The sequence below is a fragment of the Barbus barbus genome, assembly GCF_936440315.1.
Source record: "Barbus barbus genome assembly, chromosome: 40".
In the NCBI taxonomy this organism is placed as follows: Eukaryota; Metazoa; Chordata; class Actinopteri; order Cypriniformes; family Cyprinidae; genus Barbus; species Barbus barbus.
The window spans coordinates 14,619,994-14,647,273 of NC_136718.1; the positions used below are offsets into that span (position 1 = coordinate 14,619,994).

The 27,280-nt window shown below is 36.5% G+C and overlaps 3 protein-coding genes across 11 annotated transcripts; 1 reads left to right on the forward strand and 2 right to left on the reverse strand.

The window, feature by feature from the left end:
- Positions 1–413: 413 nt before the first annotated feature.
- On the forward strand, positions 414–6,674 carry LOC306860003 (SUZ RNA-binding domain-containing-like). Of its 5 annotated transcripts, none has more exons than XM_079401507.1 (4): positions 414–540; positions 2,068–2,117; positions 2,201–2,470; positions 4,229–6,674. In XM_079401507.1, the coding sequence occupies exons 1-4, from the start codon at positions 490–492 to the stop codon at positions 4,341–4,343; spliced, it is 486 nt and encodes a 161-aa protein (XP_079257633.1). In that variant the 5' UTR covers positions 414–489; the 3' UTR covers positions 4,344–6,674. The 5 variants fall into 5 exon arrangements, with proteins under 5 accessions (XP_079257633.1, XP_079257635.1, XP_079257634.1 ...); XM_079401509.1 differs by having other exon boundaries at positions 422–540; positions 2,037–2,117; positions 4,229–5,783; XM_079401508.1 differs by lacking the exon at positions 414–540 and adding an exon at positions 675–1,097 and having other exon boundaries at positions 4,229–5,783.
- A 914-nt stretch (positions 6,675–7,588) lies between these two features.
- LOC306860000 (polyamine-transporting ATPase 13A2-like) lies at positions 7,589–21,513 on the reverse strand. Of its 5 annotated transcripts, none has more exons than XM_079401500.1 (29): positions 21,347–21,513; positions 19,348–19,445; positions 19,103–19,270; positions 18,916–18,974; positions 18,235–18,304; positions 18,070–18,149; positions 17,893–17,970; positions 17,750–17,819; positions 17,450–17,584; positions 17,291–17,357; positions 17,068–17,199; positions 16,805–16,966; positions 15,984–16,094; positions 15,815–15,861; positions 15,432–15,620; positions 14,171–14,377; positions 13,625–13,732; positions 13,394–13,550; positions 13,150–13,261; positions 12,263–12,387; positions 11,887–12,071; positions 11,664–11,756; positions 11,478–11,557; positions 11,161–11,313; positions 10,135–10,231; positions 9,781–10,004; positions 9,538–9,689; positions 8,503–8,675; positions 7,589–8,419 (listed from the first exon to the last, which is right to left on the reverse strand). In XM_079401500.1, exons 1-29 carry the CDS (start codon positions 21,363–21,365, stop codon positions 8,252–8,254), a joined length of 3,519 nt encoding a protein of 1,172 aa, XP_079257626.1. In that variant the 5' UTR covers positions 21,366–21,513; the 3' UTR covers positions 7,589–8,251. The 5 variants fall into 5 exon arrangements, with proteins under 5 accessions (XP_079257626.1, XP_079257629.1, XP_079257627.1 ...); XM_079401503.1 differs by having other exon boundaries at positions 21,449–21,490; XM_079401501.1 differs by having other exon boundaries at positions 13,150–13,222; positions 21,347–21,485.
- A 163-nt stretch (positions 21,514–21,676) lies between these two features.
- LOC306860002 (succinate dehydrogenase [ubiquinone] iron-sulfur subunit, mitochondrial-like) lies at positions 21,677–24,900 on the reverse strand. The gene is made up of 8 exons (XM_079401506.1): positions 24,629–24,900; positions 23,917–24,050; positions 23,662–23,747; positions 23,146–23,282; positions 22,921–23,037; positions 22,737–22,838; positions 22,450–22,572; positions 21,677–22,074 (listed from the first exon to the last, which is right to left on the reverse strand). The coding sequence occupies exons 1-8, from the start codon at positions 24,689–24,691 to the stop codon at positions 21,994–21,996; spliced, it is 843 nt and encodes a 280-aa protein (XP_079257632.1). The 5' UTR covers positions 24,692–24,900; the 3' UTR covers positions 21,677–21,993.
- Between the last annotated feature and the right edge of the window lie 2,380 nt (positions 24,901–27,280).

The following is a 27,280-nucleotide window of genomic DNA, read 5'->3' on the forward strand; positions in this document are numbered from 1 at the left end:
ATTCTGATTTGTAACGACTTGCGCAATGGCAGACTACCCACTTTTCGGTGTGATATGATTTATGTGAAACTCTTTCCTATCATAAGCAATAATTATTTTTTTTTAAAAGAAGCTATAATTATTAGGCTATGCAAGATGTTAAAATTAAAGTAACCCTATAAAAATAGCATTTAGCCTAGTAATAGCCTACATATATAAAATAATCCTGCAGTGATTAATAAAGTGTATGACAACTAATTAAAACATTAATTATATTCATTTTATTTTTACTGTGGGAGACTGAATAAATCTATGCTGATGGTTAGAATGAATTCTGTCCAAGTTACATAGATATATTCTGGTTCCAGCACAGTGGCTCTATCCTCCCTGCAGCAGATGGCGCTACTGTGTAACACTTGGGCTCACTAAACGGCTCTCTGACGCTGTAGAGGGAAAATGTGCGTTAGCGTGTGGACTGAGGGAAGCCTCTAGTTAGCCAAGAGTGGAAACATGGATGATGAGGAGGTCGCCGACAGCTGGGAAGAGGCCGCCGATAGTGGGGTAAATATGCGATAGCTGCGCTTTCCTTCTTGCTTCCAAAAACTGTCTTTTCAATGTAGACAGCCTCGCGTGGAGCATTAGGATGATTCATACCACCGGCCTCATGCTAGCGCGCTAGTCACGCCTGTATATTTAGAGTTGGGCGGTAGGCCGCAGTTAAAGGGAAACTGGTCCCAAATCAGATGTTGGGGGATATCTCTTATTTTAAACCAGTGGGTAATATAGAGGCGATTTTGAAAATGGCAGTTGGTGAAGCGACACGTTCTTGCGTCACGTAAAACAATTTGTGTTCTAAGCAAACGACGTAACGTTAACGTAATGAAATGAAACTGCCTGCTAACTAATGCTAATGCTAGTTAGCCGGGGCAACTTCTGGTGAATAAAAAGGGGAAAATCTTTCTTTGCCACCGCCTAAGAAACCAAAGATGGCTGCCGAATGGACTGAGACCTGTTGGATGTCGTAGAGAAGGGACTATAACTTATGTCTTTTTAATATGTGTAGAATTTGATGAGTTGATTTTATGCGGAAATACGATTTCAAAGCAGCGAATATAGAGGTGGGATAGTCTCCATTCAGACAGTCAACAGGCGGTTTTCACAAGTTTTCAATTTGTCTTGGGTTCTGTTGTAAATGATATTTGCAAATCCACATATCTTTATTTAGTAAAGTATTTGTAGTGATTTAGATGGAACATGGAAGGTTTATCTCAAAAAGCTCGGTTCTTATGACTTTCGGATAGTTATACAGATGTGTGGATCTTGTGAGCGATACTGTTGTTTTGTAACGTTAGATGCATTTAAAAGAGTTGTTCACTCAATAGTTAAAATTAAAAAGAAAAGAAAAAACGGTCGTTTACTGGCATTACTGACCTTTTTCGTCTGTAGGCAAAATCCGGTCACAGTCTCTCTCTATTCACTTTCGTTGCATTTTTATTTTTTTCAGTAAAACGAGTATCATCACTGTGATTGTCATTCTGCCTAACATCTCTGGTTGTTTTCCATTGAAAAACGCAATTCATAGTTTCTCGACAAAATAAGAATGTGTAAATTACAGATTTCTTATTTTGGGTGAGATGTTTCTTTAAATAGGCCATTGACAGAAAAAACGTTCATTAGTTTTTCATGTGGTGTTTCTTTACTCTAATTTATATAGAGAAAGAGAGTGTGCAATGTGTGGTCGTGTATCATGGCTGCTCTTTTAAAATGTGAATTTTTAAAGGTTTATGTCAGCATTTGTCTGGCAGTAAGGTCAACACCCCAGCCATTAGGTTCTGTAAACGCATCTTTCCCTCCATTTGAATGTTTCCCTCAAGTCTCTGTTTAGAAAAGCTTCATATTGTCTACCTACTCAAGCAGCACTCTGTAATTCGGCCACTGCACTAAGGATATATAAATAACTTTGTGAAATTGAAAACTTGCTGCTGCTTCAGAGGCCCCTACTTGAAGCGGGCTGTCTGTACTGTTTTATAACACTACTTTATGCTACATTCCTCCAGTAGGAGTGTTAATTTTTTGTGTTTGACTTAGGAAATGGAAAGAAGACTAGAGGAAAAGCTTCGAATCAGTCAGAAAGAAAGGTATGTCTGGTCATCCTTGAGCCCATATTTTGCTCAGTGTAGCTTGTTTTACTCTATAAATCATTTTATTGATGCTCTTCCAGACTTTCAAGTGGCAGTTCGAGCCGTTCTCCGATAAGGACAGCGATCGTAATCCAGGATGACTCCCTCCCTGCAGCACCTCCTCCTCAGATTCGTATTTTAAAGCGACCCTCCAGTAATGGATCTTTAGGATCATCTGTGACGCAGACTCGGCCCTCCCCACAAGTAAAATCGTTGGCCCAGCGAGAGGCAGAATACGCAGAGGCCAGGAAGAGAATCCTTGGCAGTGCAACTCCTGATGACACACCACAGGAGAGACCCAATTCAGACCGGTAAAATACTGAGTTGCTAAATGGAGAGAAACTCTCATGGTTCTGGAAGATAAAACTGATTTTTTTTTTTTTTTTATGATAATGCATAAACTTTTCCACACATTCTCACCATGAGCTCTGAGACTGAGCTATATAAGCTTCTGTAGAAGGCCATAAGGGAGCATCAAAATAGCTGAGTCAGCAACTTCGATTTATATTGTGAATTATGGGAAGATCCTTTATGTATTTATTATTACTATAGCATACTATTATTAAATTGATCAAAAGTGATGGTAAAGATTTTTATAATGTATCTCATGATTTCTATTTCAAATAAATGCTATTCTTTTGAGCTTTCTATTCATCAAAGATGGAAAAAAAATGACTGTTTCCAGAAAAGTATTAAGCAGCACAACTGTTTTCAACAATAATAAGAAATGTTTCTTAAGCACTTAATCTGCATATTGCAATGATTTCTGAAGGATAATATGACTCTGAAGACTGGAGTAATGGTTGCCAAAATTGTAGCTCTGCAATCACTGTAATGAATTACCATTCAAAATACACTAAAAATGTATATTACAACAATATTACTGTCTTTACTGTATTTTTGATCACATAAATGCAGCCTTGATGAGCACAAGATTTCTTTTAAAGGGGTCATTGGATGCAAAATTCACTTTACATGTTGTTTGAACATAAATGTATGTCGGAAGTGTGTGTACACATCCACCCTATAATGATAAAAAATCACCCAGTGTTTTTTTTTTTTTTAAATCCCCTTCCTCAAATCAAGCTGTTCTGAGATTTCTGTCAGAATGACGTAGTTCTGTACAGGCCGTTCCCACGAAAGTTGATTGAAGTTGTGTGTCTTGCAAGGGTACTAGTGATCTTACAAAGGTCAATAAAGAATTGGGGCCGGTTGCGTAAATTGTTTAGACTACTCTTAAAAAGTTAGTCATCTAATTTTTTTTCTTCAAGACTGGTAATAACTTTTTTAATTCAGTGTGAAAAATGCTATGAAAATGTAGATTGGACTTTCTTGTATTGGAAAAATAAGACTGATTTATCCCTTGGCAACTTCTAGTTGGTCAAACTAGTTCTTAAGACACAGTCTTAACTTGGTGGCTATGCAACTGGTCCCTATTTTCTTTACTCTTTACTTCAAAAACTATGTCTAAAAAGGGTAATATTTTATGTATTTGAGGTCTGAGATGTGGGAATGGTTAAGAGAGAGGGCAAACATTTTGCATTTTAGGTCAGTATTGCCATCTAATCAGCCAATATTGTCATAAATAGACTGCATAGCAATTCATCTTTTATAACATGGGATTTTGACCAAATATATTTAATCTTGATTTTTGTAAAATGTTGCAACAAGATATATTTAAAAATGTTTTGTGAGAGAAAAAAAGTTGTGGACATAAGTAAAAAAACAAAAAACATAACTATAAATGAGCATGTAATGCAAATACCTTTAAAAGAAATTGCGTGTGGATCATGCCCACAATCCTTTTTTCCCCCTTTCCTGTTTGCATCTCTGGGATTAAAAAAAAAAAAAAAAAAGTGGTTGTGATACGTTTATATGCAAACACCATGTAAAAGTGAATTTTGCATTCGATGTCCCCTTTAAGAAAACTTAAATCTCTGTGGAGACTTCCAGAACCAAGGCTGAAGCCATTTTGTTATTTACGAATGGCAGCTTTAAATTATTATGCTAAAATGCTTTTTGATTATATTTTTGATTGTACATTTTACATATTTTCTATCCTCAATCAGATCCCCACGTGGAAGCAGCCATACACTTTCAGAGGAAAACAGATCAGGAAACCATGTGGTTCGACAGCCAGCAGGTCCAGATGGTACACAAGGCTTTCACCACCAGCGCAGATAGGAATAGCAGCCTTTCCTGGGAGAACGGGAGAGGTGATAAGGGGTCTCCCAGAACACTGTTGAAATGCAAATCATTTTTATCAATATCTAGGATGTGGGATGTTTTTCAAATAAGTATAAAACCCTCTCAAATCCAGCACGGCATGTGTGGAATGTAACGGGGGAGAGAAACATGATCTCGAGGAGCGGATGGGGAACGTTCCCCGCTTTTACACTGTGATGAGGACCTCGCTTCCGGACACTGCTCACTGTGATGTCCAGCCCCCAGCCCTCAAAATCAAAATGAAAACGGAGAGAAATGAAACCGAACTGCAGAACTATTGTCCCTTCCTCATGTAACTCAGCCGTCACTGGCAGCCAGCCTGTCATGTCAAGCCCTCTGAAGAGACATTTGAAACAGAAGATAAGTGCTGGACGTGCTAGAACAGATGAAAGGATGGTATGAGGCACCAGCTTCCTTCAGCAATAATTCTAGAAATATCACTAATTATTCAGACCTCCCTTCCACACTTTTCTCTCAAGCTTTTGTATTGCTTGTGTTTGTCTTTTGTTTTAATTTGTTATTACTGGCTCAGTCTGCTAATTGCCATATGTTTTTAAATGGGTAAGAAACAGTGAGGGTATGTTGTGGAAACTCAAGCTGACTTTAAGTTCTTTACTGTTATCTTTTTGTTGTTGTTGTTGTTTTACTCATGGGTCTTCCTCTGACTGTCCTGATTTCTACATAAAGTAAAAAGAACTAGTAGAGAATTAAATGAGTGCAGCAAATCACATTTTTAAACAGTTTCTATGCCTTTTATATGATTTAAAATGGGAGGGGGGGGGATTTAGCTGGCTCCCCTCGCCTCATTTATCAAATCTGCTGTTGGCCATTTTTTTTTTTTTTTACTTATGTAGGATCTCAGGTTGTTGTGAGGAAATCCGAGCGAATGAATGAAGTTGTGGTTTTTAACTGAATGATGGTGCAATGTAAGGCTAACATGAATTATGGCTTCAAGATCATTGAAAAACTCCTATGACTGTATTACAGAATATCCTATAAGAGATTATTTAACGTTTATTAAAACCTAAGAGAAAAGTGTGTGTTGCACCAGTGGCTTAACAACACAGTTTTAATGGAGTGTTAAGTTGACCTAGTTGCTTTGGCTCTTGCAATACAGTGTCTATACATGAAGAGCCATACTACCTTCCTTGACTGTAACTCCCTGCTTTTTTTTTGTTTTTTTCTTCCTAAACCTTCCTCGCCTGTACTATCCATAAGTGATATCTCTGCCTCCTGCAGTTTATGGAAATACCCTTTAATCTGATATGTCATTGTTCACCTATTGTGCTGTAACAAATCAGACCAGACAGGTTTGTCATGGCCTGCCTGAGAATACAGAAATCTGCCTGTAAATACTTTTCAAAATGCCCATTTAATAAAGACTTTTTAAATAATGTCGCTGGAGGTCATTTTTCAAAATATTTAAATGAGGGAATTTTTACTTTTGCCTCTAATGGCATCCAGCGGGTTGCAGGTGCATTATGCAAACTAGTCCTATTCCGGTAGCAACTGTGTCAAAATAGGGCTGGGTGATATGGCAAAAAAAATGTATCATGATAAAGTTTTTCATATCAGTCGATAATTATAAGTGTCACCATAAATTTTAAATCTTTATTAATTTTTATGTGGTGAAATGTAATTCGAGTTTTATTAAAATAAACCACTGGTCTTCCATAGTAGCACACAGATCATGATATAGCACCTCAATACCATTGTAAGATGCATCTATATGGTTTCTAGGTGTTTGTATGAGAAACAGTAGTCTAAATACATTCAGTATAAATGCACAAACGCTATATCTTAAAAAAAAAACAAATTATATTCCCTAACTTCTTTAATACATTGAATTCATGTCTACATTAAAATGGGTCATGACATGGATTTTTTTTTTTCTCAATATGTTCCTTGAGGTTTACTTATGTTAATAAAGTTTTTTGAACAAAAATATAAATGTTGAAAAATGATTACCCTCATTCTGACCCTCTCTCTAAAACGAGGCTTGTCAGGAATCGGCCACTGTTATGATTGGCTAATGTCATTAGTACCGCTTCATCTTTCAACAAATGTTTCTCTCCATGACACTGTGCCTCATTTACAAAATGCTAAAAATGCAGAAATTACTAGTAATTGTACTACTAATCCTCTGAAAATTACTAGTACCTTTTCCATTTTTCTAGATACTTTTTCTTACAGTGTACTAACTGATCAATCGCAGGCACAAGCTACTAACAAGGTGTATCATAAATGAACAATGATACAATGATTACTATTAAATTGAGCAGCTAACTTAATTCATGTGTTGTGTGTACTGTTTCCTCTTTTTGTGTAATTTAGCTGGAAAGTCTCTTTTTATCGTTCTTATCAAAAGTTGCTAAAAGTTGTCAAATACATTTTTTAAATATCTCAGTTTGTTGCTAGGTGCTTTTGGAAGAAAAATGTGTTAGGGTAGTCTGAAAAGCTGCTAAGTTTAACAAAATTGCTAAGTTGGCAACACTGATTCATCGTGAACTCCAGTGGGCGGGGCTTATGATGAGAAGATGACTAGTTGTGGATGTCTTGCTCTGGAGGCGGTGTTTATTGTGCCCGAGTGACATCATTTTACACCTTAGATCTAAAACTAGCCGTTTTTGGAGCTTGATTAAATAAATGTCCTTTATAATAAGGAGGAGCTATGAAACTTGCAGGATGTTTTAATGGTACAAAGAACATTAATATTTAACTTACATTGGACCTCTCGTGAGATCTTGCCAAAAAAGTCCCACGATTTATATCCAGAACATGATGCATGATGGGATACGCTTAGCCTCAATTGATTTAGTATCAATGTCACTTTGAAGACATGGGACAGACTTGCACACTTACTTCCTGTCGCGCGCACGTGCTCTCAAGTGGCCAAGACCCCAAGTGTTAGTATTAAGCCAAAGCCCGAGACTCATCAGTGAGTAAACGCATCTGCTCTAGTGTGCTTGCGCTGCGCTGCAGTTTGAACTTTGAGCCGAACGCATAAGTAATCTGTATGGCGTGGTTCAAACCAGTAGCGCTGTTGGTGTGTAAACATTGTATCGAACACTTATCGTTTTATCGCAGAAAGTTATATCGTGATAATTATCGTTATCGCTTAATCGCCAGCCCTGTGTCAAAAGTTGTTAAAAAGTCAGCAATAGATGAGAATTCTTAAATGAATGCATGTTACTGATCTTTTTGTGAACGATTTATCCATGATTTATTTAAAAATTGTCAATGTTCTCCAAATATTTAGTCTGCACAAACATTTCTTTAGATCGACTGCAAGCTCACATTAAGATCTGTCAATATTCAGTTAACAAACTAAACCAATATTTTCCATTAATCTGACTTGAAGAATATATCGTTTCATTGTGACTTTAATTAAGGGTCGTAGACGCCACAGAGAATAAAGTCAGTAGCATGTATGCATTATCTTGTCAATACAACAACTTGGAAAATCTTTTATGGTCTGCAAAATGAAAAAAAAAAAGAAGAAAAATGCAAGTTTAGAAATATTAATTCAGTAACTGAATTAAGCACTTTTCAAGGCACTAGGCCCTTATTTATTTATTTGTTGTAAATAAAATATTTCTTGGTAAATACATGACATATTCTGGGGAAATATGTTTCCACCCCTTTTCTAAATCAATCGGAACACCCTTTCAAAATACTTGAAGGTTTTTATTCTTCTTTTATGTTTTATATTAGAAACACTATCACTAACAGTCCATTATTGTTGCTGCATGATGAGTTTTGTGCCATATATAATAGGCAGACAAGAACAACACCTGGTACGCATACCTCTCCAGTGCACCGAGAGGTGGTATCAGATCTTTGGCAACTAAAGCAGGAGGTAGGTGTTAGCTAACACCGATGACGGAGCACTGTGTTGGGAACAAGGGTTGGTTCAGGGGCGGCCATGAGTGTGTTTCTGCAAGCTGGACATCCAGACGTTTGTACTGTTTTTTGGACGTGCGTTTTCCTCTGAGGTTGCGAAGGCAGTTCAGGGCACCGCGGTCAATAAGAATCTGGGAAGAGAAATAACTTTGCAATTACTGATATTTGCAGCATGTTTCAAATGCCATGTGGTAATGTGCGCATTTGTCTTTACCTCAAGAATGTAGCATATGAAGAAGTTGAGTGCAGCTACAGCCACCAGCAATAGTTTATAGTTCATATCATTGATGTCATAGAGCTGCAGCAGCTGATGGATGATGGTATGACGGAAAAGAACCAGGCAGCTCATAAGTGCAAAGAAGACCAGCAGTGCACCTACAAACAAAACTAAGAGAAAAAAAACACATTACAAAAGTTAAACATAGATATTAGACTACAGCCACAGTGAGTTATTTCCTTTAATAATCACTTTAAAAAGTCCTTGCACACTGTGTCCAAAATTTTCGTGTGCGTTTTTTTGTATTCATCATCCTAAAAAGTCGTCACGCACATATAAAACCACATATTAAAAAGACGACCCCCAATTTCTGTGAACTTTGAGCTGCGAGACGAAGTGGATGAACTTGACAATCGCCATTCTGGATTTTGGCGTTCGCTTGTACAGTGGATCTCATTTGTCAAAACACCTCTCAAAATTCTTGCTACGGATGTGAAAAACGCAGAAAATAGAACCCGATCCAAATTTTTTTTATGACGGACGAAAGTTTCGGAGGCAGAGTGTAAACATGATTGACACAACGAGAGGTCGTATTTATTTTTGCAAAAATTTCGGGCTCAGTGTGCAATGGCCTTAATTATAAAATGGTTATCAGGACTGAGAGATGAATATTATAACAAGGGGAAATATAATAAGGAGAAACACATTTGGAAACACATTTACATCTAAATGGTAAATAGTCAACTTAAAATGGAACTCAAGCCCCAAATTGACACCATGCTCAAATCATCTGGATTCAGTCAGATTTACTGAATAGAAACTTTTTCAAGAACATCTTTTTTCAAACAAGTTGAATTATTTGTTTACTCCATTATTTTATGTTGCTTCATAAAAGCCTGTATTTATAATAAAAGATTATCGATAAATAGGTTTATGGTGAATTTTCAATGCATTTTCTGTAAAATGAAGTTCATGTTTGCTGTGTTAAACAGGTCTAATTGTGCACAACAATGTCAAAGTTTCAATTCTCACAATTGTAATACAGTGGTTTTTTGTAAGGATATCCTTTGGTTATCACAATAGACATGAAGATATACTGGAATCCCGTTAAGGCAAATATGCTTGTGTCCTCCATGTTGGGCAAGTTTGCAGCCCCCGTCACAGTTGAATTTAGAGGCACATACCTGAAAACAGTCACACAGTTATAAAACAACAGTTGTATAAAGCTGCAAAGATTTTTTCATGTTACCCAAAATCTAGGTGTTAGTTGCTTACCAGTCTTGTGACACAGTGATAAGCAGGGCAGACACCTGGGCTAGGATCAGCAGCACGGTATGCAGCAGTAAACTAGACAGGACTGGCAGAGACAGGAGACTGGCAGCGGGTCTCTGGGGATGGAGATCATTGCTGGGACCTCCCCGTCCCATCACTATAGCCAAAACGGTCACCAAAACTAAATCAAAAAAGAGGAACTGCAAGTCTCCCAAGTTTGTTTTCTCCTACAATAGACAAAATAAGTCACATAATTAACATTGTTAAAATGCCCCAATTACATCATTGTATATTTGGACATTGATTTTAGCTGATAAAAAAAAATAAAAAATGTAAAATGGGCAGGTAAACACTTACAGTGTAGAGAATAAGTACAGAGGCAAACTGGATCAGACTGTACAAAGCCATGTACTTGAAAAGACTGAATGATGTTACCAGTGAACACCTGCCTTCCCTGTTTCAATTTCAATTTCAAAACAAATTAGACATTAGATTTTGTTATATGTGACCCTGGAGCACAAACCAGTCTTCAGTCGCTGGGGTATATTTGTAGCAATAGCCAAAAATACATTGTATGGGTCAAAATTATACATTTTTCTGTTGCCAAAAATCATTAGGATATTAAGTAAAATATTGTCATATCCTAACAAATCATACATCAATGGAAAGCTTATTTATTCAGCTTTCAGATGATGTATAAATCTAAATAAGTAAATAAAAAAAAATCGACCCTTATGACTGGCTTTGTGGTCACATAATAATAATAATAGTAGTAATAATCATCCCCATCATAAGTTAATTATTATTAGTCAATAATACAATATCCAATTAAAGACTACTATTAATTGTTTATTAAAATTAATAATCATTATTAATAACAAAAACAAATGATTGTTATTATCGTCAATGCATATAAATGACCATTATTATTGTTATTATTATTGTTGTGTTGATGATTAAAGCTAATAATAATCATTATTATTAATAATAACAATAATAATGATTGTTGTAATTATTATAAATGGTATATAATATATATTATATACCATTTATAATATATATTAATTTATAAATATATAATATTACAAAACAGCTATATAGAAAGCTTCATTATATATTGATATTCTTATAATAACTTAGGTCAAGGATACAATATTCAATAAATAATTTATTACTATTATTATTACTACTATTATTCACAACAATAATAATAAATCACAACCGTTTATTAAATGTAATTAACAACCAAAAATAAAAAATACATACATATTGATAAAATACAGATATTGTTCTTATTATAATACCTTAAGCCAAAAACTATATTTATTATTCAAATGTATGCATAAAATCCATGCATAAGAATGGTAAAAGTGTGTCATTTACTTGATGAGTAGAGGCACGCAGCTAATGTTGTTAGACTTGGATGTGAAAGGAGACGCAACAGAGGCCTCAGCCTCAGACAATGACACACCGACATCAGCAGCCCTCAATGCTCCACAGTCATTGGCTCCATCACCACACATGCCCACCCTGTAACTGCACACGAGTCAGGAGATATGGGCGTTATATTCAGTGTTACAAAGCCCTGCTAACAAATTCACTGGTTATGTATTAATGAGAATTTCTCAATCCACATTTCTGGATGTCATTTCTACAAATGACTCTCAAGCAATGTACAATACCACACATACTGGACTCACTTGAGTTTCTGCAGTGCTTTTACCAGCTGGGTTTTTTGTTCTGGGGTCATGCGGGCGTACACTGTTCCCCTCATCAGAATCTGGAACACAAAAACAATGAGCACTGTCAATCTCCAGAAAATGCATTTGTTCCCACCAGTCTAAAATGGGAATGGATCAATACTCCTAAATCTTAATCTAAGTCACCTTGGGCAGATGTTCAGGGAAATGATCACAAAGTGTCGCAAAGGACATTCCATTTATAGCCAAATGATAGCCGACACTGTTCTGGTAGAGACCCTTATGGTACAGGAAGAGGACATATTAATCTCTTTGCTGTTCTGAATTAATAAAACACTTTATAAGACATTACGATGTGATATGTCAGTGGTAACATCTGTAAAGCACTTAAAACGTCAAATAAGCAAACCTGTGCTGGAATATCAATAGTCTCCTGAGTATTAATAGTGGCTACTGCACCATCTCCTTGATGAAACTGCAGTGAGGCCATTGAACTGGCAGTAGGGGGCGATGCATGAACAAAAATAACCTTCTCATGTGACGGCACCATTCCACACGCACGTGCTACATTCACAGCAGTGAGAATATTGTCACCTGATAGAGCAGAAAAACAGCATAACCAATCATTTTCACATGAACACTTTTTTGTGTCTATAAAGACAGAGAGGCCAACAAAAACAATTAAGTGAATGTTTAGCGACAATATAACTAGGCCAGAAGTAAATCATGGTTTTAAATGTACACTATAAGCCTTTTTAGATTACACTTGTTCATTTTGGACATACCTGTAATCATAACAGGCCGTAATTGTGCCAGTTTAAGTGTGCGAATAACTTCTGCGCTCTCTGGCTTCACCTGGTTCTTCATTACTAACAGACCCAAGAAGTTCATGTCTTTCTCCACCTCCACCCTACAAGCAAACATTTACTGTGAACATGAGGTGGCAGGAATGCATCCGTCTATTTTGAAATATCTATTTATTATATAAATAATAAGTTAGATACACTAATGATCAATAGTTTGGGGTTAGTAGGATTTTTTAAACAATTAATACATTTATTCAACAATGATGCATTAAATAAAAATATTATTAATAAGTATAATTAATTAATTAATAACTAAATACACTGCTGTTCAAAAGTTTGGGGTCAGTACAACTTTTTAAAGAAATTAATTCAGCAAGGATGTATTAAATAAAATAAATGACAGCAATCGCATTTTTAATGTTAAAAAACTATTTCAAATAATTGTTTTTTACAATTTATTTATACTACAAAAACTATGAGTTCCACAAAAATATTAAGCAGCACAACTGTATTCTACATTAATGACACTGATAATAAGAAATGTTTCTTTAGAACCAAATCAGCATTTGGAAGAATCATATGACAATTAAGACTGAAGTAAAGGCTGCTCAAAATACAGATTTGCCATTACAGAAATAAATCACATTTTAAACTATATTAAAAGAGAAAATATTTAAATAGTATTTTAAATACTAATTAAAGTACTATTTAAATAGTAATAATATTATTTCACAATGTTTTCACTGTATTTTACGTTCAAACAAATACAGACTTGGTGAGCATAACAGACATTTTTCAAAAACATTATCAAATCTTACCAACCCTAAATCTTTGAATGCTACTGTTTATGAAACAAAACAGCTGACCTTTCAACAGTGCTTAGGTCGGTCTCCTTAGTGAGGTGCTTGTAGGCAAATCCAAGGACCCTGAAGCCCTGGCCTGCATACTCCCGGAGAATGGGTGAAAAATGAGAAGGCACTGTCACAAGGAGAGCACAAAGACAAAACAAAACTGAGTGCAAAAATAAATAGGCAGTGTTCCATATGCTCCTGCTCGTTCTTCTCAAGGTGATATAAGAACCAGGACAAGTTTTAAAAGTCAGGTCCTCACCACTTTCTCTAAGGCAGAAGCTGGCAACCATTTCAGGTGCTCCTTTAAGGAATGCAACAGGAGAAGCTCCACCTGGATCAACGGTCACCACGCTCATCCTTTGCAAAGAAGAGGAAAACGGGAATCGCCGTACGATTGCCACTGGCTGACTGACAGACTGAAAAACACATAAGAGGACAGGAAAATCACACCCAGTGACCATTTTCTTGTTCTATATATGAATCAACTTACATTTCCTTGTGACAGGAGCTCAGATGCAGGAGGTCTCATCACTGCTAGTACTCTGTGTTTGCCAAATTCAGAATCAAGTCCCATCTCATTCTCTGGCTCTGTCAGTTCCTGTCATTTGCATGCAAGATGACAAAGTTGCCATAAAATCAATTAGACAAAACACAGATTCATATGTGTCTTATGTAAAAGACTTAAAGAAGTGAGATGCAAATCGCTGAAATCATTTACTATGCATAATGTTGTTCCAAACCTGCATAACTTTATTTGTTCAGTGTAACCCAAAAAGGAGAAGTTAGTTATCCTGGTCACTGTTCACTTTCAACGTTTTGAAAGGAGCTACAGCACAGTGTCTCATTCTGAACAGTTAGTTACCATTGATGTCCATTGTACGGGAAAAAACCTGACATTTCTCAGATTATCGTCTTTTATGTTCCACAGAAGAAATTAAGTCATACAGGTTTAGAAGGACATGAAGGGGAATAGATAAGGAAATAATTCTTTCTGTCTCTTTACGAACATGAAACACTGTAAGAAACCAGCTATTACCCATCCAGTGGATTCAATCATTTTGAGCTCTAGTGGGTCTCCGAGTGCTTGACCCCCCAGCAAAGCTAAACAATGGCAGGAGGCAAGTGCAGAGAGCATCAGTCCAGGAGGGAGAAAGAGAGGGTCAGGGACCAGCTCACTAAATACTGCTCCACTCACTTCCAGCACGCCCCATACATCCAGACCCTCCTCTGTAAGAGTGCCAGTCTGAAACGATCACAGAATTCAGTCAGTTTTTAAAAGCAATACATAGAACTTTGCCATTTTTTGTCACAACACTTTCATTGAACCAAATGAAAATGAGACACAATTTCACTCTTTTACTGTCTAACATAACTTTAAATGCCTTTAGCAGTTGCCACTGACACATATACATACACACACACACAATGTGATGATGTTTGACTGCAGCACATATTAGGGAGTTCCCATTCAATTGACAGGATCTTGATGTTTAGCAAGACAGCAGCAGAGATGATTAGCAAATAAAAAGCAGAGATCTTATCAGTCATGGCTAAACCTCTCTTGTACAATGTAGCCTCTAGCCTTTTCTTCACTTTGAAACCATATGATCCTTGCAAGATGGCAATAATGTGGTTAATAATGAAGGGATGAATTTAGAATAAATCAGTAAAAAGCTTTTGGTCTCACTACATCCCAAGTGTCATTAAAAATCTCTCTTTTTTGTTGAAAAAGGTATAAACAGTTTTGCTTTGGGGGAAAAAAAACCTTTGTTTTTTTAATTCATTTTAATTAAATTTTACCTACCATAAAATACAAACTTCTTATCGAGTATATTTGACTAAAAATGGAGTTATTATTATTATTATTATTATTATTATTATTATTATTATAATATATATATATATATATATATATATATATGCAAAGCAATCCAAGGTTAATCATCTAGTAGTCAATAAACCTATCCTTGTTAACTAGATGATGTGTAAAAGGAAGTGACATAGGGAGTTGTCACAAAATGGCAGTAAAGGAAATAATTTGTCTATTGGTCTAGCCCAGGGCACTGATGATGTAATCATTACACAAACAGAAAGACTGCACTGAGTAATGAAACCAAGTTTATTTTTGACAGCTTGAAGCTCAGGCTTTGAATAGACAAATATAAGATTAACAAATGCTTAACCTTAATATGCCTGAGTTTAACCATCCCTCCACAAGATATGAATCATCAGCACAGCATTAATGAAGCAATTAAGATCATTCCCACAAAGGATCTCCGGAAACTTTGTTCTCTCACCTTATCAAAACAGAAAAGTGATGTCTTGCCACAGATATTAATGCGAGGTGGGCTGATGCAGAACACCCCATGACGCTTCAGCCGATTCTGGGCGTAGATAGTGGCTGTAGTCATAGCAGCAGGAAGAGCAGGTGGAACTATTATTGTCACAATATCCAGAGACCGGATGACTAGCTCTTGCCAGGGTGTCTGATGACAGAAGTAGTGGATAATTACACAAGAATCTTGAGGTGTAATTATTTATTTATAATTCAACAGTTTTATTTCGGATGAAAGCATCTGAATGCAAATTGCTACAGTGAAAGAAACCTTGACTAACATTAGAGGGAAGAAAACAAAGGACTAAAAAAAAAAAAATAAGATGTGAAATTAAAACTACTTACTTTGGTCTTGAAAAGTATCACAATGCTATAAATAGTGCCGACCAGAGCTGAAATACAGACATTCATATCAATACCATATTCTGGACCCATATTCTGCATTGTGAGACTAACAGAAACAAATGTCATTATATCAAATACATATATGAAGCTTGCAAATAATCCAACTTACCCACAAGTCCTAGAAATAGTAGGAACTTCATAGCATCCTTGTAGAAGCGAAAGTCTAATGGCTGAGGGTAAAGGATAGAACTAATAAGGTCTCCTTTGGCAGTAAAAAACCCTGAGGAACATAAACGAAAGTTGTTTTCATGAGAGAAGTCATTTTATGAATTCTCTGTCTTCTACATACTCTACCGGTCAAAAGTTTGGGGTCAGTACAACTTTGAAAAGTTTTTGAAAGAAGTTTTAATGCTCACTCTGAAAGAAATAATATTATTATTGGTATTATTTGATTTACTCTACAAAACAGTGTTCTTTTAACTGTCTAAATGCTTCATCAGGATGCTTAAGTTATTCTGAGGTGCTAAAAGGACAACAAGAAACGTATCAAATGTGCGTGTGCAGCTGCATTCATTTAATAAAAAAATACAGTAAAAATAGTAATATTTGGAAATATTATTACAATGTAAAATGCCTGGTTTTTACTTTTCAATTTGATATCATTTAAAATGTAATTTATTCCTGTGATGCAAAGCTGAATTTTAGCATCATTACACCAGTCTTCAGAGTTAGTTTTGGTGCTCAAGGAACATATCTTATTTTCATCAATACTGAAATCAGTAGTACTGCTCAATATGTTTGTGGAAACAGTAACACATTTTTTCAGGATTCTTTGATGACATTTGATGACTTTTGTAACATTATGTCACTTTGAGCAATTGAACATCCTTGCACAACAAAAGTATTAATTTCTCTTCAAAACAAAGACCAAACTTTTGAACAGTAGTGCATAATCAACAACCAAAAAAAAAGTATTTCTTTATAAGTCACCTGTGCATGTTACAACAGCAATGACCCCATTCCCAGCAGACCCGCCTCCTTTAGCCTGGATGAGCTGTGTGCCACAAAACAAAGTGTGTCTGCGTTGAGACTCTGGACTGTATGTGGCTTCAGACACAGACAATGGCGTCTTCATCACTGGTATACTCTCACCTGTCAGTGAGTACAGAACAAAAAGTGAGAACAGAAGAGCATCTAAATGCACGTAGATTTAATGCAATGCACAATTTCAGAGGCGGTCTGTTTTCTCTCACCAGTCAGCATGCTTTCGTTTACCATGCACTCCCCTGTCAGCAGGGCGGCATCACAGGGCAGAAGCAAACCCTCGGCTGGAATCACAATACAGTCCCCTGGAACCAGCTCCTCAGAGCTCACACACTCCTCCTCTGGAAAACCAAACAAACATAGTTGCACAAAAAAAACTAAGCAACATTGGAAACATTGTGCCTATTCCTGGCATTTGATTAGCAGCTTCACCTCCTGTGTCTCTGCGCACGGTCACGTTCACTATCAACCGGGCCATGCGGCGGAGAGTGGTGCTTTGCTGCACAAACAAACAACAACCCCATACTATTTCAATTCACAAGACAACAAATGAGCTCTGAAGACTTGACCTTGCATATAATATCTGCATACCTTACGGATCTCATAAAGGGACACGCCGATTGAAATTAAGGATATGATTAGGATACAAGCAGCATAATAATAGTATCTGTCTGACATCCACAGGATGATGCTGAACACCTGAAATATGTAGAACGGATTGAGAACCTGAAAAAACAAATACAGAGCAGATCAATATGTGAGCCTTTCATTTACAAATCCAGTGAATGATGCCATTTAATCAACACACAGTGTTTATGATTGCAATATATTGATTTCACACTGTTTTTAAATAATTATAGAGTTAAAAAAAGCAATTAAGAACAGGTCTACCTCCTCAAAGAGAAGTTGTAAATAAGACTTCACAGGTACATCAATGATATTGGCCCCAAAAATCTGCTTTCTGTAGGACAAAGAATGTGTAAGGTAAAAAAAGCAGTGTTCATTGCTCATATAGGCATTAAAAGGGTACAGACCTTGAGCTTTGGCCTGCTTTACTCAGTCCTTGCTGTCGGCCATGCAGGTCAGCGCAGGTCCAGGCTTCATTGAGAATGCTGGAGACAGAAGATCTTTTACTACCTCACAATTTCAGACAGCTTTATAACCATAAAGAGAGGAAACCAACACAAACATTAAGAAATACTAAACAGTACCTTGCTTTGCAAAAGGCTCCTTTTCTGGCAATCCATATGTAGCGCATGCCCTCAAACACATAATATCTGAGCAATGTTTTCTAGATGAAAGAAAAACAAGATACAATCAAGCAGATGGACTCAAAACGTACATTACACCATCTATTTTAACTGCCCTTATGTTACCTTTTCACTGTGTAGCTGCACGGTGTCTCTCCATTCATTCTCATCTGCTTCTACTACTGCAAACTCCAAACTGGAAAAGTTCAAGAGTTAAATTAATAGCTCTATAAACATTACAGAATATTATCTAAATGTATAATGTACAAACAAATAAATACAGTAATGATTTTTCATTAAATTTAATGCAATTTTTATTAAAATCAGAATACATTTATTTGAGTATAACAAATACTACCACGACAGAAATACTTTTTAAATGACGTTTTAAATGACGAATTATATTACCATTTAAATACTATAGGCTTTTTCTTGCATTACAGCAATGACAATTTAAGTGAGAAAATGCATAATCGTCATGAAAATAATGTCACAATGAAAACATTTTGCAATTGGAAATGAATTAAAATGTGACTAAAATACTATCAATGACACTAAAAAATTAATAACTTTTTCTTTCAAATTTGGGGGTAATATACAATATTTGTATAAATCTAAATATAGCGCTATTTTATAAGTTTGCACCTTCACATCTTTTAGTAAACCAGTTACAAATTAGAAGTTACAAATTATTTTAAAATGCAAAGAATTGTTTAACAAGTAGCTGGTTCCTTTCCGAAAGAAACTTTTAAAGCACATAAATACAAAAAGGAGACGCATGAGTAATAATTGCACTGCGGGTCTCACCTGCCTTCCTCAATCTCCTCTGTAAGCACATCTACAACAAATTGCTGTCCATATCGGTCCTGTCATAAACAAATAAAAAATATCCTTCCTTATTATGAAAAATCTGTGCTTTACTGTATATTCTTCTCCCGCTTGAAAATATTTTAACAACCACTATTTAAAGTCTCAGTAAAACAAACTTCAATACCTTTAATAGTAAAACATCTGCCATTGAAATAGGACAGGATTTGCAGCGGGCCAGGATGCCGAGGCGAGGGCGCCAGTTGAAGAGCACTAACAGCAGGCCTAAAGAACATACCGCCCCAATACGGCACAACCACACCTTCCAGCACACCCATTTGTACCCCTGAGCATCCTGAGAAACAAATCATATGATAAAATTATCAGTTCTAGAATAACAAGAAATTTATTAGAATTTTTCCAACATAGTACCATATGTGAGATGGCACTGAGCTCCTTGGGTCTTGGATCCTTTATAAGGGGTTCTGTGTCTGGGGAGATCGCCCCATCCAGCCCTGGACCACAGCTCCCTAAAAGACAATATCCGTTATGAGTCCTGTTGAGCAGTATTTACTCAAGTGCTCTAAGACATTAATGCAAACACTTTATAACCTGTGTAGTGTGCACTCCCTTTTTGTAAATACAAGCATAGACTCTACCATCAATATATAGCGTCAGTACTAGGGTACAACATTGGTTGTAATGTTGAGATCAAACACATCCACGTTGGAATTAACATGCTGGCAAATCGTCACTGTCTAGCTGTGAAAAATTTATGAAATGGCTACTTGCTTTTTTAAGTTTTGAAGAAAAGTTTATAAAGAGGTTTTAAAAGGTTAAGGAGTTTTTCCTCTTTTTTTCAGGTCATGATGTTTCTACACAACCAAAAATGCTGACTTTCACTTTACAAATACTTCCTTCAAACAAAAGTGAGAGACCACAAAACAACAAACTTTTAGCACAAACAACTTGATTTTTTAGCATTCTAAGATTTAATGACGTTTAGGTCACTACAATTTTAAGGCACACTGCTGACAACACTATGCATATAAAACATTACAGGTGGGCTGAAGGATATTCGTAAGAAATTATCTATTTCAGCAACAGAAACTGGGCAATATAATGGAAACACAACAGAATACAGTGTAATTTAAAGAATCTTTTATAGCAGGCTTATGATGCAGAGCTTGAAATACAGGTTCAACCAGCTCAGAAAAGCAGAGAAGACAACAGACGAGGGGAAATTACCAGCAGTAAATGTGCTAGAAACATAATACCCCTTTTTCAGCACATTATTTGTGAAGTCAACTGACTTTGACTCAACATAATGTCAAATATGCCCTATTATAGTTTCAGACAGTTCTAACAATTAAAACGATTACTGTTTAAAATGCTATGTGCTAAACAAATCCAGGTGTATTTTTCAAGAAAGACAAAAGATCTTACCACCCTTTGGTCTTTTTCCTGATGCAAGTTTCTAGCAAAACTTCTAAAAAAACATTAACCATAAGACTTGTCTACGCCATTATAGTTACTTTTGGCTGAAACATCCACAATAACTCTGAATGTAAGATAGGAAATACAACCGTTCAGGTAAACCAAAGCAGTAACGCGAAAACTCCGCCTACATTTGTGTTCTTTCGCGAATCGGTTCCTTTGAAGAGTTCGAAATAAAGAACCGATTCAAATCGATTCCTTTTATTTTTTTGTCGTCACCACACAGGCGAGACTTTAAAACGTTTCAATTTAGCGATATGTATACGCGAACAGATTTTTTTACAAGGTTTAATAAGTTTAATTTCATCCTAATTCGTGTTTTTTGCAGCAATGACTCACTACATTAAAACAAAGATTACTTAGAACCTAAAAATACTAACATATTTACATCAGTCGAAAAATTTTGTTTGGACGTTTTGATAAAATGTTTGAAGCCCATTGTGTTATGAAAATCAAGCCTTTTTGGTATGGGTGTCGAAGAAAAAAAACATATGTTTAGTACCATTACCGCTATTCGCCTATTAAAAGTAACTTTTTGCTCCATCATGTTCATTCGATTCACTGAAAACACCCAACTCACTTGAACAATTCGCTCAACAGACTGGATAACCAGACAGCTTGCGCATCACATGACCTCAGATTTACAGATTGTTTTATCTTATTAAAATCCTAATTAATTGAATTTTCTGACGACATACATTAAACAAATGGAAAGCTGTCTGTCAGTCTATAGATGCAATGATAACGTCAGAGCTCTCGACAGCAAAGCACGTGTTCTTCTCTTATGACACTAAACAGTCAGATCAATCCAGTTTTATTCATATCTCGTGCGAAAGAAATTTACAGCTTGTAAATACATAAAAGCTGCAGTCAAGAAGACCTAATGGGATGCGGCTGTTTCATGTGTTCAGCTCTAGTATAGACATGCACTTACCCATACTTGCTGAATCCATCTATGAACTATAACGTGAGTGCTAAAGCCCATACTTTTACTCTAGGACCAGAATTTGTATTGCACATTAGCGCAGAAACTAACAGTTTGTGATTCAAGTGTCTGAATGTGTCGCCAGTCTTTCTTCCTTTACGATCTTTTGTCATCTCAAGTCTATTCAACACCGCCACCTAGAGGACATCGCGAGACTTACCTTCTCTAAATCATATTTATTCTGCAGAAGCATGCACTTCACTACTATAAAACATGTCTTTCTAACCTATGCAGCAAACACATTTAGTAAACAAATGACTGTGATCTTAAACATGCCGATATTTGTATATGTTTTATAGCAAGTATAGTACGTGTATAGTATGAATCTACCACACAAAACAAATGGCACACTATTGCATGTTAAACATTATGCCATTTTTACAGGTTCTTGTACAGTATAACTACAATCAAGTTAAAATGGAAATGAAATGCAGGCCCAGTTGTAGATTTACTGTTCATTAGAAGTAAATATAGGTCTCCACTTTCAAATAATGTAAAAACTAAATATCCCATATTAGAGACCACTCCATGCTGAATTCACACATGTATACAATAATTTAAACCATCAAGTATGTGATATTTCCTGCATTAACAAGTCAGACGGCAGACGATGCCTTTTCTTTGTAAGTGGCCATCATTTTCTTAATTTCTGCTATGGCTTTTCCAGGGTTGAGTCCCTAAACAGAAGAGAGAACAAAACAGATTAAATTAATACAGAAAAAAAATGGGAGCCACTAAACATAAGCTATTGCAAATATTTATTTAAAGGGACAGTCCACCCAAAAATACAAACGAAACCGTTTTGGCTCCCATTGTAGGTTTTTTCTATACAACGGAAGTCAAAGGGAACTGAAACGGTTTGGTTACCGACATCATTTAAAATATCTTCTTTAATGTTCCGCAGAAGAAAGCAAGTCACACAATTTTGAAATGATGAGGGTGAGTAAATGACAGATTTTTGGGGGTGATCTGTCCCTTTAATTTTCAATAACAGAGAGTCTAATTCATCTAAGTAAAGTGTGGCTATGCAGTTTGATGGGAAAATGGCATACCTTGGGACATGTCTTTGTACAATTCATTATTGTGTGACAGCGGTACAGGGAGAAAGGGTCCTGTAATTTGGACAGACGCTCTTCTGTAAAGTCATCACGAGAGTCAATCATCCACCTATACGCCTGAGAATTGGGTACAAAACAGCAAAAATGTGAGGCCAAAGATAAAAAAACTCAATGCTGATCTAAGACTTAACTGGTAGATTTATTTTTGTAAAACCAATAAACAATGATAAATGGCTGTTTATTAACCATATAAGCAGTGTTATAAAGAGAAAAATAAATACCTGCATGAGCACAGCTGGACCAAGGTACTTGTCTCCATTCCACCAGTAACTAGGACAACTAGTGCTGCAGCATGCACACAGAATGCATTCATACAGGCCATCCTATAAGCATGTGTTTAAAAAAATCATTAGCAAAAATCACAATCACCCTTCACACTGAGAGAATCAGCAGAGTGTCTCGAACCAGCTTTTGACGGTCCTCGACTGACTGGAGGTACTGCTCTTTTCCCTGCTTTGATTCGTCCTTCTTTTTCAAATAGGGCTCAATGGACTTGTACTGTGCATAAAAGTTGCTCATATCCTAAAACAAACAGGAAATATGAGTGTAGGATAAGTTTGAAATTTTCAGTGTATTCTATTTGACAAATAATTACTCATATATTGTTGCTGGGATTTTCAGTTTACTCACAGGGACAAGATCTTTCACAACATACATGTGAGGCAGGGGGTAAATCTTGGTCACCTTGCTGGTATTTGTATCTATTTTGTTTAGGCAGGCTAAAGTGTTGCCTCCGTTGATGTTCATAGCACATGAGCCACAGATACCTGTAAAATTACAGACATTTCATAACATAATTTTCATAAAAATGTAGATGAAGAAGTAAATGAGTTTGTTTTTTCATCAGAGCATATTGCAGTGAATGGGGGCTGTCAGAATGAAAATTCAAACATACAGCTTTTCATTGTATGTTTAAAGGCATTAATTGATGGACTGGAGTCGTGTTAATTACTTGTGGACTATTGTGTTGTTTTTATCGGCTGTTTGGACTCACATTCTGATGGCACCCATTCACTGCAGAGGTGCCAATTTTCAACAAATTTTCATTTTTGGGTTGACCTCTCTTTAATAGGACACAGAATTGATTTTATTTTGTGCTCAAAGGAGTAAAATATATTTATTCTTAATTCCATTTTAGTTTTTTACCCTCTCTACATGAGCGTCTGAAGGTGAGCGTCGGGTCCATTTCATTTTTTATTTTGATGAGAGCATCAAGAACCATTGGACCACATCTAGGATGAGAAAGTGTCATTAAAATTTTGTGATATTTAATTCTTAATAAACAATAGCATTATTATGGACAAATTATTATGGACAAATTTTATTTATTTATTTACTTACTGTTCCTTTCAGTAAAGCAACTGTTATGACTACAACTTCAGTGTAAATATGGGTGCTTACGTGTTCAAATCAATCTCGTAGGTTTGCATGCGGGGCTTGTCACCAGGTGTGTCAGGGTCCCATCTGTAAATCTGAAATTTCTTTATTTTTGGCTCAGGGGCAGGGGCAGCTGCTGTCTGGGCATATCGAACCAGCTTGGATAGTGAGAGGAAAGATCAACATAAGACATGTGATGCTAAACTCTGACTGTACAGACACTACATAAATAAAATAAATAGCATTCCTCCAACCTTAAAATATAACCGGTAAATTTAAAACAGATCCAAATTATTTCCATGGCTTTCTCAAGTAAGTAAATACATAAATATGCCAATGTCTTTTATCCAAGGGGTCTTCACAGCGCCACCTCTAGGTGGAATAGAGAACTGCGCGGGAGTTACCTTGTTACTTAACTCACATTGTTAAGCTATGTAACATACAATTGAGTTCAAATATCACTCTTCCATACTAGAAGGTCAGTTTAATTAGAAAATACGGTACATTTATGTAATCTGATGAAGCCGACGTCTTTAAACGCTGCGCAGAAGCGGTTAAGTAACAGGTTAACCCTGGATCTGTCCGCTAACCTGCTCAGCCTAATGGACAAGTCACACTCGGTAAGTTCCCAAACGAGAACTTCCTTATAAATCACGAAGGTCTCGCACAGCTTCACATAATCACCTTACACACGCATTAATATGCTGACAGGTCAGAATTCGTATAAACAACTTACCACCAGCGTCCTACTGTTGCGAAAAGCAGCAGCGCTGCGAGTAAAAGAAATGCACGCAGACATCTTCCACTTTTGTGTTATTATGTAGGATTTCCTTTTTACGTGAGTGGCTTCAACAGTTTCAAGGCTTCAACAGTTTCAAATATTTATGTAAGCTGCAATCTGCTCCTCCTCCTAAAGTCGGCGGGGCGTGAATTTGTCCTCCGTCAATAAAGAGCGACACGAAGCTGTGTAACTGAACTTGAAGCCGAAGCATAGACATAAATGAGTCTGTTATGTCTATGAGCCGAAGCGTCTTTCAGGGATTCACGGTTATGGGAAGCCTGGAAACAATGTGCTTCTCAGGCCTGAGAAAGTAATGGAAATTAATAAAATTGTAAAAAAAAAAAAAAAAAAAAAAAAAAAAAATATATATATATATATATATATATATAAATGGGGAGTTTAAAAAAAATAATAATCAGCTAATTTTTGCTTATATAAATAATAATATATATATATTAGAAAAAATATTATACAATTTATTTGAGGTCCTCCATGACTTTTCTGGAACTGTTCTGGAAACATTGGCTGATAATTAAAATCCATATGAAAAACCATAAGCAGATAAGGCCACGATGTTTTTATCTTATGATATGAAGCTCAACACCTCCAAAGGTCAGGTTTCATAGTTCATACAGAAAAAAAAAACCTGCTTTCTCAGCCCTAAAAATTAATAGGCATTATGAAACTTAACGGAGAACTATCTATATCACAAATTTGCAAAAAAAAAAAAAAATTGAGACTTTATCATACCTTTATCATTATTCAGAAATGGATTACATTTAGAGAAATGGGCTATGCAGGTCAAAACCTCATATTTTTTGGGTGAACTATTCCTTTAAGAATACTCATAGGCCTATATACAGTGGGGCAAATAAGTATTTGATGCACTGCCGATTTTTCAAGTTTTCCCACTTACAAAGAATGGAGAGATCTGTAATTTTCATCGTAGGTACACCTCAACTGTGAGAGACAGAATATTAAAAAAAATCCAGAAAATCACATTGTATGATTTTTTAATAATTAATTTCCATTTTATTGCATGAAATAAGTATTTGATACAATAGAAAAATAGAACTTAATATTTGGTACAGAAACCGTTGTTTACAATTACAGAGGTCAGACGTTTCCCAGGTTTGCACACACTGCAGCAGGGATTTTGGCCCTCTCCTCCATACAGGTCTTCTCCAGATCTCTCAGGTTTTGGGGCTGTCGCTGGGCATCACGGAGTTTCAGCTCCCTCCATAGATTTTCTATTGGGTTCAGGTCTGGAGACTGGCTAGGCCACTCCAGGACCTTGAAATGCTTCTTACGGAGCCACTCCTTAGTTGCCCTTGCTGTGTGTTTGGGGTCATTGCCATGCTGGAAGACCCAGCCACAACCAATCTACAATGCTCTTACTGAGGGAAGGAGGTTGTTGCCCAAAGTCTCGTGATACATGGCCCCATCCATCCTCCCCTCAATACGGTGCAGTCGTCCTGTCCCCTTTGCAGAAAAGCACCCCAAAGCATGATGTTTCCACCCCCATGCTTCACGATTGGGATGGTGTTCTTGGGATTGTACTCATCCTTCTTCCTCCAAACACAGCGAGTGGAGTTTATACCAAAAAGTTCTATTTTGGTCTCATCTGACCACATGACCTTCTCTCATAACTCCTCTGGATCATCCAGATGGTCTTTGGCAAACTTCAGACGGGCCTGGACATGTGCTGGCTTGAGCAGGAGGACTTTGCGCGCGCTGCAGGATTTTAATCCATGACGGTGTAGTGTTACTAATGGTAACCGTTGAGACTGTGGTCCCAGCTCTCTTCAGGTCATTGACCAGGTCCTCCCGTGTAGTTCTAGGCTGATCCCTCACCTTTCTCAGGATCATTGATACTCCACGAGGCGAGATCTTGCATGGAGCCCCAGTCCGAGGGAGATTGACAGTCATCTTGAATTTCTTCCATTTTCTAATAATTGCGCCAACAGTTGTTGCCTTCTCACCAAGCTGTTTGCCCATTGTCCTGTAGCCCATCCCAGCCTTGTGCAGGTCTACAATTTTGTCCCTAGTGTCCTTAGACAGCTCTTTGGTCTTGCCCATAGTGGAGAGGTTGTCTGATTGATTGAGTGTGTGAACGGGTGTCTTTTATACAGGTAACGAGTTCAAACAGATGCAGTTAATACAGGTAATGAGTGGAGGATAGGAGGGTTTCTTAAAGACAAACTAACAGGTCTGTGAGAGCCAGAATTCTTGCTGGTTGGTAGGTGATCAAATACTTATTTCATGCAATAAAATGGGAATTAATTATTCAAAAATCATACAATGTGATTTTCTGGATTTTTTTATATATTCTGTCTCTCACAGTTGAGGTGTACCTACGATGAAAATTACAGATCTCTCCATTCTTTGTAAGTGGGAAAACTTGAAAAATCGCCAGTGTATCAAATACTTATTTGCCCCACTGTACCTGCACTCCTATACAAATATTAATACATAATGAAAACCCTATATGTTAAACCCTGTGATGTGGTTCATTTTATCTTAGTATTTTCTTACTTAACCTGTGTGAAAAAATTAGTGAAAACAATTATTCAGGTTTTTATTGTACAAAATTTAGCTGATCCACAG

Excerpts from the sequence above, each read along its gene's own strand:
- LOC306860003 (XM_079401507.1), top strand. The coding sequence starts at position 490 with ATGGATGATGAGGAGGTCGCCGACAGCTGGGAAGAGGCCGCCGATAGT. Across the intron at positions 541-2,067 it reads AAGAGGCCGCCGATAGTGGG|GAAATGGAAAGAAGACTAGA; the intron begins GTAAATATGCGA and ends TGTTTGACTTAG. Across the intron at positions 2,118-2,200 it reads CGAATCAGTCAGAAAGAAAG|ACTTTCAAGTGGCAGTTCGA; the intron begins GTATGTCTGGTC and ends ATGCTCTTCCAG.
- LOC306860000 (XM_079401500.1), bottom strand. Across the intron at positions 16,967-17,067 it reads AAACGAAAGCATGCTGACTG|GTGAGAGTATACCAGTGATG; the intron begins GTGAGAGAAAAC and ends ACTCACTGACAG. Across the intron at positions 8,420-8,502 it reads TCATATGCTACATTCTTGAG|ATTCTTATTGACCGCGGTGC; the intron begins GTAAAGACAAAT and ends TTCTCTTCCCAG.
- LOC306860002 (XM_079401506.1), bottom strand. The coding sequence starts at position 24,691 with ATGTCTGCGTGCATTTCTTTTACTCGCAGCGCTGCTGCTTTTCGCAAC. Across the intron at positions 23,283-23,661 it reads CAGACGCTCATGTAGAGAGG|GTATCTGTGGCTCATGTGCT; the intron begins GTAAAAAACTAA and ends GTAATTTTACAG. Across the intron at positions 23,038-23,145 it reads TTGTGAAAGATCTTGTCCCT|GATATGAGCAACTTTTATGC; the intron begins GTGAGTAAACTG and ends TGTTTGTTTTAG.